Source organism: Falco punctatus (assembly GCF_963210335.1).
Source record: "Falco punctatus genome assembly, chromosome: 5".
NCBI lineage: Eukaryota > Metazoa > Chordata > Aves > Falconiformes > Falconidae > Falco > Falco punctatus.
In genome coordinates, this window is record NC_137584.1 from 85,525,681 (window position 1) to 85,551,461 (window position 25,781).

General features: G+C 43.2%; 2 protein-coding genes across 7 annotated transcripts in view; one reads left to right on the forward strand and one right to left on the reverse strand.

Moving 5' to 3' along the window:
• Positions 1-25,120, forward strand: part of EXO1 (exonuclease 1) — a 70,064-nt gene extending 44,944 nt beyond the window's left edge. For 4 of the 6 annotated variants that reach the window (XM_080389743.1, XM_080389739.1, XM_080389740.1 and 1 more), the window contains 2 exons: positions 16,011-16,128; positions 20,407-25,120. The gene's annotated coding sequence lies outside the window, so the exon portion shown is untranslated. The remainder of the gene's footprint in view (positions 1-16,010; positions 16,129-20,406) is intronic. The other 2 variants (XM_080389742.1, XM_080389738.1) reach the window with 2 other exon arrangements.
• MAP1LC3C (microtubule associated protein 1 light chain 3 gamma) lies at positions 7,951-16,017 on the reverse strand. Its single transcript, XM_080389774.1, is given in 5 exon segments — positions 7,951-8,295; positions 8,298-8,494; positions 9,469-9,575; positions 9,714-9,769; positions 9,853-16,017. Coding segments are annotated over 5 exon segments (522 nt in total). The 5' UTR covers positions 9,911-16,017; the 3' UTR covers positions 7,951-8,191.
• Positions 25,121-25,781: the final 661 nt, after the last annotated feature.

The following is a 25,781-nucleotide window of genomic DNA, read 5'->3' on the forward strand; positions in this document are numbered from 1 at the left end:
TGACTCAATAGACAAGTTAGACAGGAAATGCAGGAAGTCAAGACTAACTTTAAGACAGGCTTATTCCTCCAAATGAGAATCCAAACACATTTCTTGAGCTCTGTGTGAGTAATAAGCCATAATCCTAAAGCCACTACTGTTTCAAGACAGGCTTTATGGGAAGAGAAGGCTCTGAAAAAGGCATCACAGCCTCAGCCTGCAGGAACTCTGCTGGCTTATTTACAGCACTTTTGGAGAGACGTTTTGATAAATTACATCTTTTCTAACTACTCACCTTCTTCAGTTTCTCACTTCTTGTTCTCTTTGATGAAAATACATGTAGGGTATCCACTCTGCATATTACCATTGGCCAGCTCTGGATCTTGTGCATAAAAAATATTATAAATTATTACAGATTTACTTTCTCCATGCGCTGGCAAAGTGCTCCCTGCTGCACCTCCATGCTCTGTTTTTTGTAACGTGACATAAGGTGCTGTATTATAGCTTTTCACACAGTATTGCAATTAACATATAATTCACTAATAGAAGATCATAAATCATAGCCTTACCAAAAGTGTGTGGATCTCATTTATATGGAACTGAAATGCATCCAAAAAAACCCAAAACACAAAACTTCCTATGCTAAGAATTAGCAGAAAGTGCCACCTGATTTTAAAATTAGGAGATATGTCTAGCATAGAATAACCCCTGTTTTGGCTTTTCTGTGTTACCAGAGCACGTTTTCCATACCTATTGCAAATTTTTATGGCTGTCGCACAGGTGTAACTGTATAGTCAACAGCATTTTCTTTAATTCGTCTTTTCCCTCATATAAAAATAAGTTGAGATTTGGATTTTCCCTCCTGACAAACCAGCATAAGTGAAATTAATTTGATGGGAAAAAATACAGCAGTTTGAATTGGGAAACAAGATACTTGGCAAAACCATATTTTGAAGAAAATCTTTCCAGAAAATTAAACATAAAACCTTTCATGTCTGCTACAGTGCTTGACCCTTCCTTCTTCTCTCCACCTCCTGTGGGTAAGTGCTTCCTCCCATGATTTGTGACTGGTAAGCTTGACATGGTAGCCTTAGCTCCACAGCCTCTATGGCTCCAGGCAGTAATTTCAGTGCATGCTCCAGCCTCTGCTGGAATTGCTTCATTTATTTTATAGGGTTTTGCCAAAATTTTCCACTAGTAAAACTGAAGCCTCTCACAGATCTTGCAGTTGGGTAGTTATTTTCAGAAAGGAAAAGTAGGCTGGGGGTCTAGTTTGGGGGCTGGATACAAGCCCCTTAGCCACACGCCTCCACTGTTGCTCTGGGCTTTACCTACAAAAGCCCAAGCTTCTAGCAAGCACAATGTTCATTTTCTGTGCTGGGTCCAGGGAGGTGGGAGCTACTGGGGTTGCACGGTGTGGGGCTCAGCCTCTTCAGGGACGGGGAGAAAAGGGAATTGTAGCAGGGTCTTCCCCTCTCTTTATTCACCAAGTTATAAAGGAGGCTCCTCTGTCAAGCACATGACAGTAATCTTGCTCAGCACTTGCCTAATGGGCCAGCTGCCTTGGATGTCAGAGCCAAAGAAAACCTTCCTTGAAGGTCCTGATATGGCCCAGCCTGCAGACCCATATAACCTTCAACACCCACCTATACCAGCAGCAATTTCCCCCCCTCAGTTTCTTGTAACAACCCCCCTCTGCACCAACCCCCTCCTGGAGATTGTCACCCCTTACCAGCCTGCCACCAGATGAGCTCATGTGAGGCATCCTCCTCCTCCTCCTCCTCCCATGGCAAAATCAGCTGGATGAGCTGTGGCATGAAATTAAGCTGCTCCATTAACCTACCTTGTTGTGCCTGTAGCAAAAATAGTTCCCTCTGGTGAGCAAGGCTAAAACGCACAGCTGTTCTTTAGCTGATTCATGGAGGGATGTGACACCTTTTTTGTCTCAACCAAATTCACTGGAAGGGGGGGAGCTACCTAAACAGCAGTAACAGCCTCAGCCATCCCATTTAAACTGCTGCTCCAGAGCTGACAGAGGGCTAGATGCCTGGGAGAGACTGAGGCACAGCCAAATTTTGTGGCTCCAACACAGGCTGAATTACAATAACAGAACAGCTGTGAATTCTCATACAAGTTTGTTACATGGCAACTAAGGGCATATTATTTATAGTTTTCAGCAATCTTGGAATTTGTACCCAGGTTCTGCAAACACAGAAGGCCTGGTCCCTTTCCAAAAAAAGAATGGGAACAAAAGTCAGTGAGCATGAGGATGGCTGGGAAGAGCTGAGGGTTAAACCAAATCCAGCTGCCTCCTAGGAAAATGCAGCATTTTGCCTGAGGCCTCTCTTGACAGTTCTGACAGGTTTATAACAGAGCCAATATAGTTTTGAACAGCAAATTATCTTCATAACCCCTGCAATGGTTGAGTTACCCTGACAGTCTAGACAGCACAGATGCCTCTGCACTAAGCTGGTGATCCTGCCCTCACCTGTAGCACAGCAGCTGTTTTTCCTATTGATGGCTGTTTTATTTTGTTGGTGACTAATGTATCAAGCTGCTGGAAAACGAGTTACTCTTCCTCAGCCGGTCAGCATTCAAGTATGCAGTGCATATCGCTATCTGACTAATTTTTGACCATAGATGCAGCATTTTAGGGGAGGAGGGTCAGACAGAGACCATGCTCATACCCATCACTTGACATTAAGTTTTTAAGTTCTCAGAATAAGGGCCAAGTCGCCTTGTGAAGTAGTGCCAGCGCCAAGAATAGAATTCCTTTACTTGCCATGTCTTCCTTTCAGCACCCTCCCGTGTGGTTTTTTCCATTGACGGAATTCGCTTTTTATTCAGGAAAAGGCTATATCCACCCTCCATCTGTGAGCATGTGCGTGCGTGTTTTCTTTCTCATAACTTCTCTTTGTGAGCTAATGGTGTAAGAGTTGCCTTAGTGAGGTCACACTGAGGCTCAGGCTTTCCAAGCTGTCACAGGCAGGCTTGGGAAGAATACGTGGCTGCAGCTGCTTTGGGTGGAAGCACTGATGCACACGCTTAACCCCCTGGCCCTCTCCATCCCCTCTTCTCACCCACCGGTTAGCTGACCTAAAGATTTCCCTGCAAATCCATCTGGCAGGCTGTAAAGTCTTGGCTCTGTTCTTGAGAACGGGAAATAAGCTTCAGGTCTACCTGGGATGTCTCGATCAACAGCAGATGAACCCGGTTCTTTTTGCTTCACCCAAGGACTGTAATGGAAAGCCTTCCCACCTTTCTGACGTGTAACAGGCTTGGGCTGAAGGCCTGATGAAGATCCAGACTGTGCTTCTGTTACAGAAAGAAAGCGAAGCCAGGGTCTTGGAGTATTGCAAAAATAAACGCCATGGACCAAGCCCACCCTGCAACAAATCACAGGCGTACTCATAAAGGCCCTTTACAGTCTCTGCTGGACATGATGTAAGTGTTGAGTGGCCTGAGCAGCCCCTCCTCAGCCCCAGCCTGCTCTGGAAACTCCACGTGCACCCAGCCAGGCGCACCCCCTCCCCACTGAGTCTGCTGCTGCAGGGGCAGGGACAGCACTGCTTTTCACTCTGGCATCGATACTTGCTATATGTTCTTCAAAACCCACCCAGGCTATGCTGCTATAGCCGTGTGCCACAGGAACATTATGGCCACAAGAGAAGTGTTAGGCAGAAAAGAAGAGGCAGGGAGCAATAAGACGATGACTTTCTGGAGGTGAGCCTTAAGGGCATTACCCACCTTCATTAAAATTATATTCATGTTCCTCTAAACTAGGGTCAGGCCATTATTTATTACACGACCTAACTGCTTTTTCTTGTTGTGGACTGTATAGGAACAAGTAGCAGATAACTAGGAAACTTGTGCTCTTAAGAAGCAACCTAAAAACATTGGGGCGGGGGGGCAGGAAGTGGCTACAGCTGCCATTATACCGTTACAAAACATCTTTGGAAGGTTAAAGAATCTAAGCACATCTCAGTAGGCAGAATTATTTTTTTTTCCCCTCTAAAGTTTGCAAATGATCCAAAACCACAGAAAAAGAATGGGATATTTTACAATTCAGGAGAGTTGTCTAGAAATCTTTCTGGAACAGTGATCCTTAAGGGGAGCGTCTGTGCCATTAGAAGTTTTGTACATAGGTTGTACTGTAGCATATATGACACTGCGTTTCTCAACCACCTTTCAAGGATCCCTGGAAGTTTTCCACAAAAACACTTCTACTGTTCCCCTCCACTTCATAGTCTGTAAGTTAAAAAACAGCATTCTGAAGATAGTTTCTCTCTCTGTTAGGTCTTTTGGTTTTCTTCCCCTAGTTTTTATACGGACTTTCTCGAAAAGGGAATAGAGCAATGCAATTTTATGCTGAAAGTTATATTCCGTCCTATTATTTCATTTGACCTTCTTAATATATTGTATTTTACATAAGCGAAACAAAAGCCTCATTTGAAGAGGAGGACACAGTCTGTCACTTAGTGTGTTTAACAGTGTATCATTTTAAATATTTTTACCCTGAAGCTGCCACCATCTGGAAGTAGTTAGCATGGGGAAAACAATAAATAGCCTATCTACGTTCACAAGACTTGTTGCCTGCAGTATTTGGGTGAGAAGATTAGTATCCCCATTCATTAGTTTATTTATTCTACCCACACACAATGTGAAGTCATTTTTAAATTCAAACAGTTTGGAAAGCTCCTGCTGTTGCTTATGTGCTAAAGCCCAAGCTGAGGTTATCATGTTTGCCTTGCAGCAACAAACGTCAATTTGCACTCCATAAAGCATGGTACGCAGCTTGTAGCTGTGTTTGTAGATGGCTGTAGGACATCAGCTGTAGCAAGGAAAGTACAGACAGATGAATCTCTAGTCTTAGCAGGCACAGAAAAAAAACACCTATTCTACCCACTTGAAATTCAAATGCATTGCTAAGACATTTTTTTAAGAACTAAACCCAAGAGCTTATAAGTGGTTTTTCTGAATTGCTACTGTGTTCTTCTCCAGTTGCCCTGATGAGCATTCAGAGTTCACGCAGCCCACAGCATGCCCCTCAGGACTGAAGTTTGCTCAAGTCTTGAAAACAAGAAGGTGATCGTGTTCCCAGAGCAGCCACTGTGCAGGCATACATTACAGAACGGAATGGCATGTTTCATTAAAATATCATTTCTGTGCAGCAAGGTTACAGCCTCAGATTTTAGTTGCTTTCCTACTTCCCTTTCAATAACTCCAGCAGTATTTGTGGTTATTAACATAACTTTTTTAGTACCTTGGTGAACTCACAAAAAACAGAGCTTATTTTTTTTTCTTTCCTGTATGATTCCACTTGGCTATGTCAAAGTCACAGCTCCCCCAGTACTCTATTTTAGACAATACTCAAAAAAAACCCAAAAAAACCCAAACCAAAACAAAAATAACCCAAACCACAGGACTTCAACAGCAAGGGCAATTTCAGTCCTCATCCCACACTTATATTCAGTATCCTTTTAGTTTCATTGGGTTTATATTTGAAAATGGGGCTGAGTGCTGTGGACCCAATCCAACAAGTTACTTCAGCAGAACACGTACATACATAAGGACTTTGAAGCCAAAGCACCAAGTACCTTCCAGGATTCAGTCGGTAGTCTATGGCAGAAACAGAAGTATCCTCAGAATGTTTCCTTTTCTCTGTTAGATTTTTTGGATATTAAAGAACACACGTCCATATCGTAATTCAGAAATCAAGATACTTTTACAAACAAGTGGCATCTCTGCCATGTTTTTTTACATCGGGGGTATGCTGGGAAGAACTATAGAATTTACTTACTAGAGCATGGTGTCCTTCGTCGCAAAAAAATATGTACCTGTCTCTAATCAATAGGTATTTGTTCGAGCAAATATTAGCTCTTCAACAGCAGCTACATTGGAAGTAGCTGCAGTTATCTCAGTTGCTTATGTTACTCAGAGCAAAGTTTTTCTGTTTGCTTCTTTTCTAATCCTTGTTCCCTGCACTTCAAGGGACGATAGGCTGAATCCAAAGCCTCTAGTGATACTAAAGCAACTCCACAAGCAGGGTAACTAATTTATTTGGACATCTAATTGGTAGTTTATTATTTTAAGGATTTTTGAAAACTGTCTTCAAAGGTTAGTCCTATCTGCTTTAACACCTGGTAGAATGGCAACTCTGTTACTATTACCCAATGGTGAAGTTTTCCCAGTTCACGGGACTTCTTTCTAGGTTCAGCAGGCCAGTTTAAACAGGCTTATAATGATGCTCTTTACCTGCAACTGACCTTCTCCTTGTGTAACTTTTTTGGCTGGTCCTGTGACTCAGCCTGTTAGACATCATAGCCTAATGTCAGTAAATGCTGGAGGGATCAACACTTACACCTCAGCCACTACATTACAAACCAAAAAAAGTTGGCTGTTAGACATAAAATTGCTCCAGCCAAGAATCTGTAGTGCTTTCCATGTACCAAGTATCACACAGGACAGGAAAACAGAGGAGCCAATGAAGCAAAATAGAAGCCCAGCCCTCAGAGAAGCAAAAGAGCCTGAACACAGTGAGGTGTCCCCATGCTCCCCCCACCCCAAGGTTCCCACAGCTGTTCAGCATTGCTGTGTGGTGCTCCTGCCAAGCAGGTGTCTCTGCTTCCCTGAGGGCTGGTAACAAATGACTATTTGAGTTCAATTTGTGCAATGGAAACTGTTTCCATTACAAGCATAAGTGAAATCTATCCAAGCAACTGATTCTGGGATCCCAAAGCCCACGTGTTTTCATAACCTATACCGACATAGCCTTAGCCTTTCCACAGAGTCAGTCAGGTCAATGATTTCTTTGTTCCTCAGCTCATGAAACATGAGTTGGCAAACACCGCCTTCACTAAAGAGGGTACTCCTCTAAAACCCCTGGTTTAGAGGCTTGAACCCAGGTCTGCTCAGAGCTTTAAATTCAAGAGATTGTTACTGCAAGAGACCCACTGCAAAGAGCTTACACACACATTCCTTCCTTATGCATAATTTAAATACTGTCAACACTTCTTTCTTTGCAGTCTAGTAATTCCTACATTAATCATTCTGCAGATCAGTTTGGTACTGCACAGAAGGATTGCATCATATTGTAACAATTTGACCAATCCTAAACTAAGGCTGCCAGATGTTGATTAATTAACTGCCTACTGTGACAGATTTTTAAGTGACCTGGTGTTTTAAGTTGATCATGCACAATCAGAACACTTACAACTTCCCAATACATTCCTCACATACGAGAAAACCAGGAAAGATAGCTTGAGCTATACTTCAGACTAAGCCTCTTGTCAAGTGTTCCTTTAATAGGTGTTTAGGAACCAAGTCTGTATGTTGAGATGAATCAGTATCTCACTACATGACAGTTTTGACATTTTCTAGAGGCACTGGAACACCTCTTAATCACCAGGTATGTGACATAGCTCTATCCATCCTTGAAAGAAGGCTCACTGAAGTCCTTCAGGGGAACTGACAAGCAGGTGGCTGTAGGGGATGGATATGACAGTTTATCTACAGCAGCCAGACTGGCAGAATTTAGTAGTAAGAACAGATGAACATTTGATTAAACTACAGTTAAAGTCATGCTATCTGCATTTAGGTTATGCTGACAACTAGTTGGTTTTGCTTATTTAAACAAGTAGTTACCTGTATCACAGATATTCAGTGTTTTCTGCAACAGCTGACAGTAGTTTACCCAGGTGTTAAACCTAACACTGCATTTGAACCCTGCTCTAGCACAGTCTGCTTAATCTTGCAGCTCAGGTATCTAACTTAAAGAACCATTTATAGGTATGGTTTTGCTCCTCTATGACCCAACTTAAACCTTGTTATTGGCATTGAGAAACTCAAGAGCTGTGCAAGCAATGCTTCATTCAAGAGGTATTGAGTTCAAATTCCCAGAATCATTCTAGGACCTTCTCCTAGACAGACTTTTACAGTCTTTCCCCAGATTAAAACTAGCATACAACTTAATACTTAAAAGCTTCTTTATTTTACTCTTAGACTTAGGCTTTAAGGACACCTTAAAAATCAGTTACATAACAAAGACTGATATTGCCAAAAAGTGAGATACAGTTCCAAAAAAAAACCAAATCCTGTAGTGTCTTCAAATATAAAAATATATATCCAAATTATTAACTAGGAAAAGTGTACCACCATTTCTGCCTTGAGCTGGTCCTGCCAGCTTTTGGGTCATAACTCCCCACTACAGAGCTCAAGAGCTCCCATTGGAAGGAGCATCTCCAAGGTTCATGTCACAGGCATGATTCATAGCAAACTGTTTCGCTGCAGCACATGGACCAAGCCTTAAGTTTTTTGAAGGCATTCTGTAGTTTTCCCTTGAGCAGTGAGTAAAGAGCATCCAAACATCTCCTGGGAAGCATATGTCATATACACAAAGCCGTCTTCATCTCTGTAGTCCCTGTACACTTCTGCCATTGTCAAGGACATACTGGCTAGGCTTTTGTTGTTCACCAGCAGGTAGAAAGCTTGTGTAGCAGTTAGAGCCATCCTGCTTCTAATTGAAGAAGGAAGGAGAAACAAAGGATTAAGCCTTAGCAAATCTAGTAAGATTTCAACTTTAGTTTATGAAAGACATAAGGCTGAGCAGCTGCATGAACTGTGTACAAGAAATGCTGTGTAAAGTCATGATGTGGTTTAACGTTTTCATTAGCATGTATGTTTGGAACCTGAAAGGCTTGTGCTTAGAGGAAAAGCTTACATTGTTAGACCATGAGTGCTACTGAGGCTGGGCTTTGGGCTCCCAATTAGCAGGGTGAAAGTGCTGAGTAGAAACAAAAAGCTTCTGCAGTACAGCTGTAGTAAAGGATTCCAGCATGGTCTGTTACACTTATTATAAAGTCTATCTTCAAAAGAAGAGTCCTTTTCAGAGATGTTACATATGGGGATCAGGACCCAAGTTGTCCAAGAGCCAAAAGCATCTTTTACACAACATCTAGAGAGATCTTTTCCATACTCTAAAAAACATGCTGAAAGCACATAGCTTTCATGCTTTCTCAGAGAACATCACTAAGCACTTTGGGAGACTTTTCCCTGTAGTGTTTTCACAAAAGAAAACTTCAGAAGCACATTTCATGTCACTCACACCTAAGAGTTACTTTGAACCTGAGCAAATTCAGCAAGGCACAGTAAGAGAGCAAGGCAGTGACAGCTGTAAGCAGAACAGAAGCACAGAGCCCCAGCAGCAAGTTCATCAGGCACAAAGAAAGCAGAACAGGAGCCTAGTATATACTCACTACAGTTAGGGGAAAAGACTTTATGGATCCAAAAAAGCATAAATCACATTTCCCCCTCCTCCCCCCAAATGCACCTGTGAAAACATCTGTTGGTTTTCTTTAAAGCCTTACAAGAGAGGGAAGCCGGTGCTAACACCTTTATCCTCCTCCCTACCAAAGAAGACAGATGCTCCAGCACAGCACCAGAAAGTACCTGCCAGGAGGGCAGCACCAGCCCCACTGCAACACTGCATACCTGATGATGGTTATGAACTGTGTCATGGTCAGCTCCTCGGGAACCAGAAACTTGGTTTTGTCCAGGAGAGGAAGGTATTTCTCTTTATGGTACCTCTCAACAATTACCTGGGTTTAATTAGAAACACAATTAGTAAAATGGAAAACATCCAGGTCCCCCCCTTCCACTCCAGCACTTTAGGGAGTCGTTCCAAACGTTTCTTTGTCAAGAGCGGCAGCAACCGCCAGAACAAAACTCAGATTTACCGGGATTTTTGTTGGGAACTTCGCCCGGATTCCTGCTACTTCTTCCAGCCGGGTGGCTGCGCGGGAGAGAGAACAAGAGTTACGCGTGCGCGCAGCCCACCAGCACTGCTCAGCCCCCCCGCCGCCGCGCAGCCCCTACCGAAACTCTTGCGCAGCTTGAAGGGCCTGGCCGCCGGCGCCCCGGGCATCGCTTGCATCCTCCCGCCGCCGCGCTACGGGGATGCCGCTGCTGCCCTGCGCCTCTTATGGTGCCGGCGCAGGCTCCGCCCCGGCGTGCTGCGCCGTGCCTTCAGCCGTGCCGTGCTGTGCCGAGCCGGCCCCTGCCGGCAGCAGGCAGCCCCCGGCCGCTCCGGTCTCCCCTCGCCCCTTTTCCCCTGCCCGCTCGCCGCCGCCAAGGGGAGGCGTGGTGTGCTGCTGCTGCGCCTGCCGCCCTCTATCCTAGCAGCACCCTTCTCCTGCGCTGCTCCCGCGGGTGGCGATGACCCCATCTGCGGGATGGTTTGCGTGCAAGGCAATGTGATGCTTTCTGAGAGGTCTTTGGCTACCCTGTGGGGTGGTTGGAGGGTGCAGCTCAAGGCTGGACCGTCTCCATCTGTCTACCCTTTCCAGATGGACGGTTCAGAAGGCCAGTTACCTTCTTCCTACTTATAAACTGCTTTCAAACTACTTCTTTGGTTTTAGAAAAATAAAAAGTAAAAAATTTACATTTTTCATATCCTCAGGCTACCGGATTGCTTATTTTCTGAATGACTTGGGAGGTGAGTTTTAACTCTGGTTTTGTCTCTAAGGCACAGTTGTGATTTTCCAAGCAGACTTCAGGTCCATCTAGATACCAAATATGATGAGACAGATTCCCTGCCTTTTGGATTGCTTGTTCACCTGCTTTTACTTTAGCTGTCAGGATGGCTTTGCGGCCAAACAAGGCTCAGCAAGGAGTAAAGTTAACTCAAGGCTGGTTGCTGTGTGTAAAAATCATCTCGTTGGGTGGCTGGAATTGATCCCCAATACTCATTTGCTTTGTTCATCCCTTTAAAATAGAGTGGGTTTCATTTTACTTGATCTGCCAGGCTAAGGACAACTGGAAGTTGCTAAGGTTTGAGAGTTATATTTTATGAGCTATGGGTTTGGCTGCTTTTTCAAGGCAAAACCGATGGCTGTCACCTACGATCACTTTGGAAAAGATCACCTTTATTAAAGTGCGTGTGCACTATGCATCCATGTGTCAGGATTTTAAACCAGTCTTTCCAAAACAGCCTTCCCAGTGGCTGAAGTGCTGCTGAGCTGTCCTCTCTTGATCTGGAAGTGATGAGCTTTAGTCACAGCACAAGCTCCCCCACGTGGCACTGCGAATTTAATTGCAGAGAAGACAAGATCTTTGCTTTTGAGGGGATCAGGAGCAAGAGCTCTGAACTTGGAGAGGGGACTTGAGCCTACGCTGGAATGGTTTGGATACAACCCCTTCTCAAAAGCAGACCTTTGCATCAGGGCAGGTAAGCCCAGGGGGTCTGCTTGTGAGGCAGAGGTGGGGTGACAGATTGGGGAAGCTGTAGAAGAATTATAGAGGAATGAAGCTGAGTTAATTAACATTGATAACATACAGCTGTGGGCTGGCTTCAGGGGCGGTGGGTTGGCTGACGTGGATAATGTGCAGCTGTGGCTGGGTCCTGCTAAGTAGCTCTAAGGGGACGAAGAGAGACCTGGAAGAAGCAGAGGAAGGAGAGATAGTACCCTGGATGTAGAAGAGACAAGGAGAGGCCCCAGGAGACAAAGGGAGCCCGGATGAGGAGAGGCTGGCTGGAAGAGGAGCCTGGAGAAGGAAGACTCTGGATGCAGGAGAGGGAAGAAGCAGGGTGGACTGGCCTGAAGAGGAATAGAAGAATAACTTGAAGGGGAAAGAAACAGTACAGACCTAACGTCCAGCACATGAACAAAGCCTGAAGGAGCCAGAAGGATCACAGTGTGTGTCTTTGGAGTTGTGGTCAGCCTGGGGCTTCCCAAAGCTGTTCAGGAAGTGGACCAGTTCTTGCACTGGCTTCTGACAAGTAGATCCAGTAGAAAGCTCTGTGACCTGCTGGTACATGCCACACCAGTGCTCTCCTCTCTGTGTCACCTCTCGCTGCACATGAAGTACAAAAATGTGGCTCTGTACAGACATCAGCAGCCCTGCTCCCAGAGTAAGAGGGTTTCTTTTCATAACCATAAGCTTCTACAGCAGCTGCTAGAGAGAAAAATGAAAACCTGATAAGAGGATCAGCCAAAGAAAAAGAATTCCCAGCAGACCCAGTGATCAGCCCTAACATCTGTGAGAGCTAAGAGTGAGCACAAACCCAGGCTTCAGTTAGCATGTGCTAACTAATAATGTAAATGTGTAACATTTTCTGGAGGCAGAGAATGGGATGTCTAATGTGCTACAGCATCTGCACTTGCTCTTGCATGGAAATACCTAGTTTCAGATCTAAATGTGGAATTTATTCCTTCTTTGCATTCCCTTGGAAGGTTTTCTCACATAATTAATGAACTTGTAGAGCAATTTTGTGTAAAGAATGGAGTACTCAGAGAACTCTGCTGAAATAGAAATGGAAGCACCAAAGGGAATTTTTAGCCTATTTTTACCTGCTTGAATGTCCACAGACTACACTCATAGGAGTCCTGGAGTCCCGCGAGTCCCTGAACGTTAAAAGCACAAGCTTGGACTTGCATATCTTATCGGGTCCAGCTTCACTGCCACATTCGTAGCCTCTTCCAAAGCCCCAGGTCTGCAGCCATGTCACTGAATGCTGGTATATCCACTGCCTCTACACTGAGATGATCCCAGCCTCACGGATCTAATCAAACAGAGTCTGGCTCAAAAGAAGTTCATGTAAAAGCAGCAAAGAAACAGCACGTCCTTCACGTCATCCTGTTCCACCCCAAGACATTAAAAATCTTGTCTCGTAGCCTCAAGGTGGTTTAGGAAGGGAATTGTTTTCCCTGGACAGGCGGGTATAGAGTGTCCAAAAACAGGATTCTGTGGAGTTTTAGTTTCAGTAGGAAGGAGGGAACTTCTGTGAAAGACAGAAGTACAGTGCACGAAGAGAGTCTGAAATAAGCTGGTAGGAACTTCTTGGGAAAGGACAAACAATTTGGTTTATCCCAGGAATATTGCTGAAGTCAGAATGCGTGATGCTGCCACAGGGGAGAAGGGACTCTGGTCATAACCGAGGGCTTTGCTTCCTGACTAGGTGAGGGGCTGCTTCTCTCATAGATTTTCTAGCACATATGAGTTGTCCATTCTAAAATCTGACTGCTCTGCCTGCCAATTCATTTTATGCTTTCAGGAGTTTTCACTGCTTACTCTGTTTCTTGCATATTATTTTTTTTTCATCCCAAATTCCTGCATTTTTTGGAAGTTGGGTAGGGAAGTAGGGAGAGTGATGAAAGGGCTCTAATGTAAGGCCTTTTTCTTACTGTTCTGTTTCATTTATGCCCACATTGCTCAGAAAAAGTCTTTATCAGTGTTACAGAAAAGATCTGAAGAGCTAGAAAAAGTACATTTCCTCAAATTGTTCTGGTTTGGTAGTTAGTTGTCATTCAAATCGTCCAGGTCTGTATGCATAAGCAAGTCGCCTCATGTTAAGCAAAATGCAAGCAGGTCAGAAAAAAAAAACAAGCCTGCTCTGAAGAACTTGAAATCTGAATTTCCCTGACAAGATAAAAGGAGGTAGAAGTAGTCACAGCAGCTGCAAAAAGCCAAAATGCAGAGAATGTGTGCAACATTTTGAACACAGTTTCATGAGGGAGACTATGACATGAATGATCACTGGTTCCACATTTTTGGAGCACAAACGCGTTGAGTTAATCACAGGACCACCCTGCCTCCTACAGAATTAAAAAAAAAAAAAAAGGTAGACAAATAAACACCAATATATTATATATGATTGTATTTAGAAACAAGAGAATCCCTATTCGGCTACCTTTACACAGCTGAATGCTGCATACTTAAAGCACATTTTCAAAGCTGTCCAGCAACTGTTGCAAGAAGAAAAATAAGTTATAAAAGGCAGAGTGCTTGAGCAGAGAGGGATAAGCGCTCCGGTGCTCCCATACCCTCATGGTTAGAAGCCCTGTCAGGTTTAAGGAGTAAGACTGACCAGGTAGCTCTGACTCCCAAGCCGGTGGAATTTAAGCCATGACAGTTACAGCGAACCGCCCCCTCACAGCTGGGGGCTGCCCCCCCAGCAGGGGCAACTCGTGCCAGCGCCCCAGAGCTGATCCCCGGCTTGGTTAATGCACAGCGCATTAAGGACCAAGGTGTCCACGCCTGCTGTGACACCCAGCACATCGGTAGGGTTGGAGCAGGGGTGTTTTAAATTGCCAAAGCTTTATCTGCCAGAGAGCAGGAGGCAGGGCTCCCAGCCTGAAGCTGGGCTGCAGCTTGTTGGTCTGTTCTGCCAAGCTAGCTGAACAGTGCGAAGCCTCATGAAGGCAAACCTGAGGGTCAGACTTAGTCAGGAGAAAAACTCAGTAAATGTAAAAAGGTGGATGGCATTAGGGGTGATTCACATTCCAGTGGAAGAGATTTGCTCCACTTGTTACATGGTGAAAAGCACTCCAGTATGCCATAAACTGAGCTCAGCTTTTCTTCATATCGGTATGCAGGTGCTACTGAGTATAATTCCAGTGCAGCAAAACTTGGATGACAAGCAGGGCTTTGCTCTGGTTATAGATTCCATCCAGCACTTAATAAGCCTGAACACAAGTGGATATGTAAGGAAGAGAGGCTGAAAGATTAAGTGCAGAAGGCACAAAACAGTTATGTGTAGACTAACAATTTAAATATGAATGATACAGTGCTAGAGGGACTGAAATTTATTTATTTAAGCAGCCAAACTGAATAGGAAGTGAAACTGCAGGATGATGTTCTAGGGAAAAAATGTGACTTGGCAAAATGAAGGCTTATTTGTCGCACTGAGAAAGCCTATGAAGTTCTGCACTATTATGCACAGTTATCTTGAATATGTGCTTTCATGAGGGTTGTCTATAAGTGAAAATAAAATAGGCAAGTCAAGGGGTTTGAAAATCCCTCAAGCAGTCAGACTCAGCCAGCCAATTTAATGGCTTTTAAAAAAGCCATCCTGGATATTTGCATGCTCCCTGAACATGGCTAGTTACAGACAGGGAATCCTTTGCATCCTCCTTCCCTTCTGCATCTCTGAACCTGTCTGTTCCCCCTCCGGTGACACAGATACAAACCCACACTCATGGTTGAGCCTGAAGTAGTTATGTGCCAGTAACTAGCTTTCTGAATTTGTAAGTCTTTATACCAACAAGCTAGCTGGAGTATTCTTATGTTTTAGGGGATGCTTCGTCCTGTATCTCAGACTCATGGTCCAAACTCATCTGCTAATAGGACTCAGATCACAAACTAAGCCTCTCTCAAAATGCTGAGATAAGTTTAAAAGTTACCAGTGGTATTTCTGGGTTGACTGGCTAGTGTTTATTTGTACTTTTCGTTCTTTTTTCTTTGTCTCCTGATTTTTTAACTCTTATCTTCAACGTAGATCATACCTCTGATAGCTTTTTGGTGTAGCCACAAGGATTAGAAATGAGTTCTGTTGCTTTTACATGAGAGATTATGTGGCTGTTTTGTACCAGAGCTTGGGATTCTGAGCTTAAAATATCTCTTCTGCAAAAGGAACAGACTCCTTTGATCTCTCTTTCTTACCTTTAACTGTCCTGCTGGTGTTCAGCTCATTATGATGGAGTAGTTTCTTTATGCTAGTTTTTGGTTTCAAGTGCACTAATTTGCTTTTCTTGAGTGCTCTATCTTCCATTTAAAGATTTTAAGACCTCTCCCAAAATTAATTCATTAAATTTTCAACCATATTGAGAGCACTGAGTAGGCTGAGCTATAGTGAGGTAGCCTCCGCAGTTTTGAAGTTGTTCCACATGGTTCTTTTTTAGCATTTTAAATTTGAGAATAATTTGATACCTGGATTCCCAGTAATTTTCTGCAAGTGTTACTCAACTTGGAGATCCCAACTAGATGTGAAAAAAAAATAATAAAAAATCAGTGCCTCTTTTTAAGGAAAGCTGGCATAAGCTGGCAATCTGTTGGTCAAGGACCCTGCAAGTACATCTTTGATTTTCTATTTGCTGCTATACCAGCAGTTTGCCAGCTTTCTGTCCCACAGGGGCTGAGCTCAAAGTCTAGAAAGATGCTAAAAAAGGGAAAAAAATATTTGGATCCTCCTTTCCCATCATCTGCTCTCTTGTTATTGTTGCTAGGATGCAATGTATTATGTTTTTTATCTACAGATGAAACAGAAGTGATGATGTTCTTGCTATCCAATTTCCTTGGTCACTTTTTTGAGAGACTGAAGAAAAGTTCCTCTGCATGGACAAGAAAGTTTTTTCAAGAGGTATAGTGCTTCAGGTAATGAATTTCCCTTTGTAAAATATCGTAGCTATCCATAGTCACGGCTGCTTTACAGCTAGCAATAACTGAATAACACTGCTCAGAGCTTCTCTAAAACAAGGTCCTTCTGTGGGATTGGGCCTGGTTAATGATGGTTAATGAGCGCTGTCGCTGAATCATCAGCATTTTTAGGAGAGTGCGCATGTTTGCTCATTATAAGGGACTGCTGGTACTTCACATGCGTAACAGCAACAGTTAATGCAAAGGCATGATAAAAAGGGAAAAGCTCCAAATTTAACTCTGATTAGAATTTACTGAGCATCTGTTTGAATAAATCTCTTTTTTTGACGTCTGTTATGGGCTGGAATTCTGGGAACACAATTTTCCTCTTCTGTTAATGTGTCTGCTGTTTGACTTGGTAGCACATTTGCATTCTATCTTGCTGGTTTTAGTGTAGTGCTCCTGCTATGAGCACAGATCTCAGTGCTTGTGCCTTGGTGAGAGGCAACAGCATCCCATGCTCTGCAAAAATTGGTTTAAAAGTTACATTTTGTCCATATATGATGATAAACTTGTTCAAAGAGGTTTTCCTTTTATATAGCATTTTAAAGCATTTTTTTTCAGTATGGCTGAGTTGTTTTCAGATAGGATGTCAGTGGCTTTATGTCCAGCCTGTTCCTGCCCTCCCTGTTGAGTCTGCCAAGAATGTGTCAGATGGTGCCAAAAGTAACTATTGGGTTTTGGTTTGTAGATGCTGGAAACTGGTTTCTATTTTAACCTTCAAAAAGGGTGTTATAACTGACAGAGAGCAGAGGATTTTAAAAATAGGTTTAGCGTGTCCTTATGAAGCTGGCAGCTTTGTTGTCATCTTGCTGGAATGCCTGACAGAAGGGTCAAGAGACTGGAGCTCCTTTGGGGTCGAAAGTATGCCTCACCAGGAGAGCAATGCACAGAGTTTCCAGGAGTGGCTGGGACCCTTGGATACCTCCCTTTCCAGGTGCAGGTTAAAGAGACCTGAGCCCTACTGGGAAGTTGTCCTGCACTTAATGAAAAGCTTCAGGTGCTCACATTAGGTACCCAGAAACTGTGGTCTCGGGACTTGAAGTCCTTCTAGATGCTTGCAGCAGCAATGTCAAAGACTTAAGAGAGGTCCAAAATGATAGAAAAAAATGTGTAAGTATAAGGGAAAGATAAAGTTCCTGCTCTACAAATTCAAGACTTACTTTGTCTTAGAAATCCTTTTTTAGGGATTTTTGTAAGATGTTAGGAAAAATACCAAAATTAGTGGATGCAAGAGGGATGCTGCTCAGCTATTTTAGAACAGGGCTGCCTAGATAACTATTCCTAATGCCTCTACTGAGTAGTGTGATCTTAAACAAGTCCTGGAACCATGGCCAAGCCCCTGAGCCATATCATATACTTAGCTGTGTAACAAATGTGTGGTGGAGCTCAGTGATTACTCGTGTGCCTGAACAAAATCGTGTAGAAACGCTAACAATTTATTGAATACAAAAATGCTGCTATGTGCTTTGGACTGATAGGGGATTGCTGCAAGTCACAGCCTGAACGTCTACATTAGCAGATGCTCAAAATAATCCTCTTCAGAAATCTAAGTGGAGATGACTGAGTCCAGAGTCCAGCCTTCTCAGGTTCTGTATGTGGTCAATGGAGAGAGAAACTCTTTCAGAGGGTCCGTTCAGTGTCAGTGCTCTGAGCTGTCTTCTGTGTGAGTCCTTCCCTTTGTGTTGGCCATGCTGAGTGCTTGATTTGCGTACCTGAAGTAGGCACTGTGAATACTCTCCAAGGAGCTCAGCCACATAGGAATAGGCTTGAGTTCTGCCCCAGTTCTCTTGCAGCCAGATTTCCTCTGCCCAAAACCACATACGTTTGCTCAGTTCCTTAGTGCTGTCAAGTAAAATTGTCACAATAGGTCATACCAATGTAATCCAGCCTATCTTGCATCTTTAACCTGAGTTTGGATTAAAACTGTTATACAGAATGTGCTTGTATAGCTTAGTCAGCAGTACAAGGCTATTTTTATTTTTTTTTTTTCTCTATGGGAAATGGACATATAATGAAGCACTGAGGAACAGTATGTGTAAGATACAGGTGGGATGGGAGAGAGTTATCAGGGGTCAGAGTGGTGAACCCGAAAGTGCAAAACACTGGCTTGTTGCACAATCCATAGGCTTTAGTGTGACTAACGTGTGTGCAGTAGACAAGCCCATTCTTCCCGGCCTTTGCAGTACTGTGGTTGAGGTGAGCAATGTTTACAACAGGATGAATTGTTCTTAAACCACAAATGGAGTATGCAGGAGGGGGCTTTTGACTGTGTTGACAATGCAAAGCTCATGCCACTGTCTTGCCTTTTGTCTTCTTGAGCAGACCTAGCTGCTTTGGAAGGCAGAAGGTTTTCATTACCTATTTGCTTTCAGGTTCTCTATCCTCTTTCAAACAGTGACTTGAAAAGCAATGCTATGCTAGTTTCACAGTATAGCAGGCAAAAGCTGAAGGCACAAATAGATCTGCAACTGTGATTGTTGGTGACTGTGGCCATACAGCTGTTGCCAGCAACAGAGACTGGCCTTTGCCCAGACACCCCTGTCTTTGTAAGGGGAGACTCTCGGCAGAATAAGAATCCTGCATAGGAAATACTATCAAGAGGATTTTTTCCATGTTTTAAATGAAAGATTAAGTGCAGCAGATCTGAGACCTGGTGAAAGTCCCAGCCTATATAAAAGCACAGGTAAATGAGATAGATGGCAATTGGGGAGTATCAAATGGCTCCTGTTGGTAACCTCAGGGAGCCCATACTTAAGGATCAAATGACTCACAGAACTTGCATCTGGACTGTTCAGCACTAGGTTCCTGATATGGATCTTCCTTATTGTCAGTATTTCATATCAATTTGTCTGTAATGAAGACTATTGGCACAAATGCATAGGATAGTGCCACCTTAGTTCTGCTGTGCAGTTTCCCCCAAGCAGCATTATTTTTGATAGAGAGGGCCAGCACCAGCTGTAATTTTTTTTCTCTAGCTTTTAAAAGCATCTCTCAAACATAAGGTTGGACCACACTTAGAAAATAGTGATCCTTCGCAGGGGACAACCTTATCCTAAATTTCAAGAGGGGACCACTGGACTAGCCCACTAGTGGTTGTGGGCAGGCATGAAGCCTTCTGGCAAATGTAAATCCTCTCCCCTCATATGCACACTTGGCTGCTTGCAGGAGTATGATGGATGTTTTATGCTGCTACCTAAAAGACTTGGCATCTCTTGGGCTCAGTAGCCAGAGGCGTTCATCTTTAAAATTGGCTCTGCTTATAGGCTGTGATTTTCCCTTCAAATCAAACAGCTTCAAGGCTGTGATCTGACTGTAGAAGGACACACTGAACTTTTAGAAAGAAAATGCAAGAGTTGTTCTCCTTATTCTGTTTCAATATATCCTTAAATATTTCATCAAGTGCATTTCTATGTTATAGTATTCTCTCCTGCAAATAGCTTTACCTTTTCCTTTAGTTCTTCATGTACTGGCTTACTTACCTTTATTTGTGTGGGCAGTATCATGCTACGCTGAATTATGTTGAATACTATATTCCTGAAATTCTGAATTCTAATACTGAAGCGTATTTACAAATATCATTAAGAGCTTACTGGGAAACCAAGCTAGCTTTGTAACAGCTGAGGCATTCATTTGCATCATCTTTTTACTGTGGACAATCAAAACAATTTAGTCAGACTCACTCTTGACAATCATCCCTGTCCCTTATGTAGCATTAGCTCCATGCAATTGCTAAGTGCAAAAGCTGAAAAGAAATGATTTATTAACATAAGAACTCTTCTTGTCTTTGAAATCTCTGTATCCTCAGTGAACTGAGTCAAAAAATGGTGTTGTATTTTCTTTATTGTAAGATGAGATGCTGTAATCATATCAGACACTGCAGCTCTTTGTGTGTATAGTAGTTTATATAAACATATATTAATACATACAATTATAGTATCTACTTATACACAGAGACATGTATATATGTATGCTATTTCTTCTTTTTCACTGAAGGTTTGTAGTCAGATATACACAGTGGATTAAATCAGTTGCTATGGATGTAAATGATACTAAATGATTAAACAGCCCAGCTGTCTGTGGTCAAATGTAGCATCTCACCAAACGCTTCTCCAAAATAAAACTTCTTCCAAGGAATCATTTATAATTTAGACCTGTAAAAAGGTTTCCTGGATAGCATTTGTTTCCCTTGTGTAATGTGGTTTGATATCTGCTTTCTGATCTAACTTTCTGCAGTTGTCTCTGCAATGGGCTTGGTGAAGGATGGTGGCAAACCGCCTAAAGATGACTGGATATTTTGCCTCTCGAACATATGTCTCCAGAGCGGTGAGTTAGCATCTAGCACCATGTTAATGTCACAAAGTAAACGAAGTGGGGCGAGAGAGTCACTAACTAAAATTACTTGAGCTGGATTCACAGAAGAAGAGCTAGGGAGCCAACTGCCCAGTCTGGATCCTCTTCTTCCATAAAGCCTTAAGTCTCTTCTCAGAAGAGATCTTGATCAAGCAGAACTACCTTTGAGGGCATTTTTTTCCTGTACAGGAGCAGAATCAAAACGTGTAGAAAGCTGCGATGAAAACAGACATGTGTTGAGAAAATCAAAATGTCAGGGTGGGTCACCGTGATGTAGATCATCAGCGTGGTGGTGGGACACTTGGTCCAGGGTATAGAAGGTGCCGGAGCAAGCCTCTGCCCAGAGGAACAAAAGCAGAATGTTTCACCCTTTATTGTTTTCAGTGTCACTTTTCCAGTGCCTCGGTGTCCTTTGCAGAGTTAAGTCCCATCATCAGGATACGAATACATGAAACCTCCTCTCCCCTCCCATGCCAACACAGCCTCCAATGCAGTGCAGTTTGGTAAATGGTGGTGAAAATACTCTTACCATTAAACCCCACGAGCTGGGCATTTTGCCATTTTTGTGTGGCTCTTTTTTGTTTATTTTTAATTTTCCCAGAACTGAAAGTACAGGTAACTAACCTGGGCCAGTCCCAGGCAGCCTGCTGGCTGTGAGCTGGCTTTACTGTTCTGGCACTATGCAGTGATAGTTACAAAATCACACTTTTTCTACCAGTGGAGAATTACCCTAAGAAAGGTTTGCTTGTGTAAAGGCTCCACTCTGAGACTCTGGGTTAATTTCCTAGATGTGTTGCAGCCTTCCTGGGTGCCTTTGGAGCCTCTTTCTCTTCTGGTGGGATTTTTAACCTGTCCACAGGAGAGAGGTGCCAAATGCTTCATTTGCACTTTGGGCAGTGTTTAGCACAATACTACTTTTGTTCTCATTTGGAATATGCTTGATATCTTGAAATACTATTGCTTATAATGCTTAGAATTGGGGAAATCCTATGAATATTCTCTACGGAAAACTGATTTTGAGAAGGCTATCTCTCCATTAAAACCCAGAATTGCACACTGTAACTTGTGCATGTACCTTTTGCATTATGGACTAGGTATTTTGCTTTGAATAATGAATAAATCAAGGAGACTGATATCTGTTCAGACACCTAGCAAAAGAGTAAAGAGCAAAACTCATCAAGTTAAGGGTTTACTTTGCATTGCATTTTGTGTTTCAGCCCAAAGTTTAATTTACATCCCTGGTGGTCAGAATGTCTTCCACTGTGATACCAGAACTGCGTAAATCACGCACATCAGTGATGCTCCTGGCTGACCTACATGCAGTTCAGTGCTGATGGCAGGTCCGTTCCTCTCTCTTTCCTCTCCCCCAACTGTGCTGCTGTGGTAGCAGTAGCCTTCATGCAGCAAGGCCTGAACCTCAGCCCAGCCTCCCTATTCTCTTTCTGGTTGTGGCCAGTTAAATGGCCATACGTAGCTAGTATAAATGCACTGTATTTAAATTATGCATCCATTACTGACCAAAGTCAAGAAGAGACTATGGGGCTAAACGATACTTGTTCATCCTCTGTCGTTTGAGGTGCAATAATTTCCCAGGCTGGGAATAATGTTTGATACCCTTAGATGTACTTCCATTAATCTGTCCAACAGCCTTTTGAATTTGTGCTGCTCTATACTTAAGTATCTACAACAAGATGCTAACAATGTTTCCTACAATTTAGCTACACGTGGTGTGAGAAACCACCTCTATGTCATTATTCTGAACCTTCTGGCTGTTAGTAGTTTCAGGCAACGATCTTCCATTCCGGTACCGTAGGAAAGGACAGCCATCCTCTCTTCACCCAGTCTGACATACCACTCATCTTTATAAATGCCTCTGCAGTGTGAAAAAAAACCCACTAATATTATGTTTTCTACTTTGGATGATCAAATTAAGCAACAGAAAGTGGCCTGCCTCTTCACAGCATGCCCTGCTGTTCTGCAGCTCCCAGATACAACTGTTGATTTAGGTAAGGGTATTGCCTCTGTTTTCTAAATCTGAGTGCCCAAGTGAAAAGATTTTTGTGCACGCTTTGATTAGCCTTTCAGGGTTATTTAAAAAAAATAGGGGTGGTATTGAGGTTTCCATAACATTAGCAGCGCTGACTCAGACACCCAAGGAGCACATCTGCAGAGGGAGATGGTGTAGTTTTTCGTAATTCTGTTTTCTCACCATAACCACACCATGAAGAGAATGTAAACTCCAAAAGCTTCAGTCACCCTCTGGCTTGGTGCAGAAAGTCTTGCCCTGTCAAACTTCCAGGGGATGTTGGTTTGTTTGCCTGATAGGCAGAAGACATTTTAGAAGCTGGAAGTTTATTCTCTGTGATCATTGCACCTCCAGAAAGATATGAACAAAATGCAAAAGTGCTCCAGACTGATCTGGGTTCCAAACATGCAGTGAGTAATATTTCTTTCTATCAGCTGACAGTAGAAAGTAGAGCCGTAGAAGGTCTGCCTAGCAGAAGGTTATATGAAGGTCTTTAAGAGACATAGCGCAAAATGATTTTTGCCCAATACAGCATGTCAGATCCAAGTTGAAACAGCACAGGATGAATGTGCTGCAGCCTAAGGTTCAGGCATGGTTTATTTAGGATAATTACCCAGCAGGGTAGTTGTCCCTTTCCAGAGAACACTGGAAAGTCCAAAAGCACTAGAAGTATCATCTTGCAATATTTCTGAGTCCCTCGATCAAGATAACAAATGCCTTCGATTTTCCCTGGCTTCATTTCTGTGTTGGGAGAAGTCAGCAATGTGCAGGACGTTATTCTGATACTAAAGGGTAATGTTCTTACCACAGAGCACATGGACTGCTAATTAAACAAAAAAAAAATCATTTACATCTCAAAAAATAATATAGCTGAATTATATTCAAATAGATAATTTTAAATTATATACATTTTAATAGAACAGCTGAAACCTGTTAGAGAATTATATATTTTGGTAATTGTTTTAATGAGGGGAGGGGATATTATTTGTATTTTCTTCTTGTTTGCATCAGCTGAGTGCGAGAGGGCCCACTTGTTCGTACGCACACCGTACAGAAGGAGCATCTTGCCACAGTTTCCAGCCTGAGCAGTGGAGAAGATGCTTGTGTTTGTGAAGGGGCAAAAGAAACAGTACGATGTCTATGCGCAGTACGAGGGGCAGTGGTTCTGGAGTGCATCCCCCTGAAGCTCAGCCACCCTCTCTAGAGGTCACGCTGGAAGGGAGACCAGGAAAAGGTTCCCGATACTCAGGCACGTTATGGGAGTTCCTGTGAGCTGAACCTTCCGTTCCTGTTGCTGTCAGTGCTACTGCAACTGCAGGACACGGGTCCTGTACCCACCGTCCTTCTCCTTCATGTTGTGAGAACCAACGCCTTAGGCAGAGCTTCCAGATGAAGAGATTAGCTTTAAGGTTCTCGCTCACAACAAGTTTTATTTGATAGATTCCCCATCTTAGAGACTAAAATTTCTTGCACTCAGTGAACTTTCGCTAAATGTCTAGAGTCCTGAGGCAACCCCCTCTCCCTCTCCACAGCTGCCTGCCAGCCCCTGGGAGACTGGCCAGGGATTCAGGGAGTCTGGGAAGCCCCAGCCTTCAGTGACACCGATACCTGCCTTTGCTGTTGGTATTAGGATGGAGGCTGAGCTGTTCCAGTGTCTGAGCAGCTTCCTGCTGACTGGACGACCGGGAAGAAAAAAAGATTTTATCTGATTCAAACTGAAACCAAATTCTGAAAAAGATGAAGTTTCACTTTAGCAGGAAACCCCCTTTCCTGGCTGTCCTCCGCTCTAACGGGAACCTTGGATCCTCTCCTCTGAACTCAGGATGTTTGTGCTTCTTGACTTTGGTAGTTTCAGTACACAAAAGAGTTTGACTATAGTGATTGATGTTAATGGGAAGTGCAGAAGGGAATTATCTGCATTAAATTACTAATGTGTCTCCTAACACTGTTTTTCTCTAAATCGCTGGGAAAGTCAGACTAGATTTTAACAGATGGTGTTATATAGTTCCAGAAACAAATAGTCTGACTACTGTGGTTGGAAGGGAATTTATTCTGTCAAAAGCCTAGATAGATTTTTAAGTCCACAAAATACATATATGGCAATTTTACAGATTTATACAGTGTGTAGGCTAGAAGCAAAGATTAGGTCTTTCACTCTCACATCACATGTAACACAGGCAATAAACGTTCACCTGGTTTCTCCTGTCTTAAGCCTCTTCTTACATGACAGCAGATTCTACCACATTACCAGGTAGCTCTTCAGGTCTGTCTTCTCCCTCACCAAACTTTCAGGTGGTCTAGTTTATTATACACTGTGTGTATTTTAAATGTCACCGTAGAGAATGCAGTATAATATTAGCTAGTGCAAGTTTCAAGGAAACAACTCACTCATTCTTCCCAGCACTGCTAATGAGGGTATTAAAGGAGTTTATCTTCCACCTCCAAACTTCAGACTGGCTGTCAGCTGTTTTACTGTGCTTAGTTGGGTTTGAGAAAGTAATTCAGTTAAAGTTTTGTAACTGTAGCTTACAAGTCCGTTCTGTTGTGCCTATTAAATGAGTGATGAAGGGGTGTCTGTAGTATACTTTCCCATTAACGTTTAACCCACCTAAATTTGAGAACAAAATTGGGAAGTTGGTATGAATAAAATTTGTTATGTAGCTTTTAACTGCCTGGATGCTACTAATTCTCATTCACTTGGACTTTTGTGCCCTAAGTCCTAGGATCTTTGCACAGGAAAATCGAGAGGAGAGTTGTCCCCCCAGTGCCCTCCCTGCAGCACGCAGAAGGCTCCAGACAGGGTTTTATCCAGGGACGCTTCTTAAGCCCACTGTCTACTGTGGCCCATGCCCATGGCTCCCTGTGCCAGCACTCCAGCTCAGGTAAGCATTCTGCATTTTCATACCTGTCTTCGGGGTGGGATCTGAGAGGGATGAGTGAGCCTTCTGGTAGAATTTGGATTCTTCATGCCACCAGTCTGACTGCAAGGTGTCACAAATCTTCAAAGGGAACAGCCTTTGAGCTATGAGTTGCAGAAGAAATCTTCCTCAGAACATCTCGTTGCATCATAAACTGTCCTCCCAGTCCCCCTTAAATGCGCATAAACCAATGATCAAAGTTGTGGTCTAAAGGTGCTCTTTGGCTTCAAAATGCTCAGCAGGTCAGAGGGCAGACCTTGGCTCTCCTTGACACCACATCAGCAATTCTTAGAGCAAGATCCTGAAAAATGATG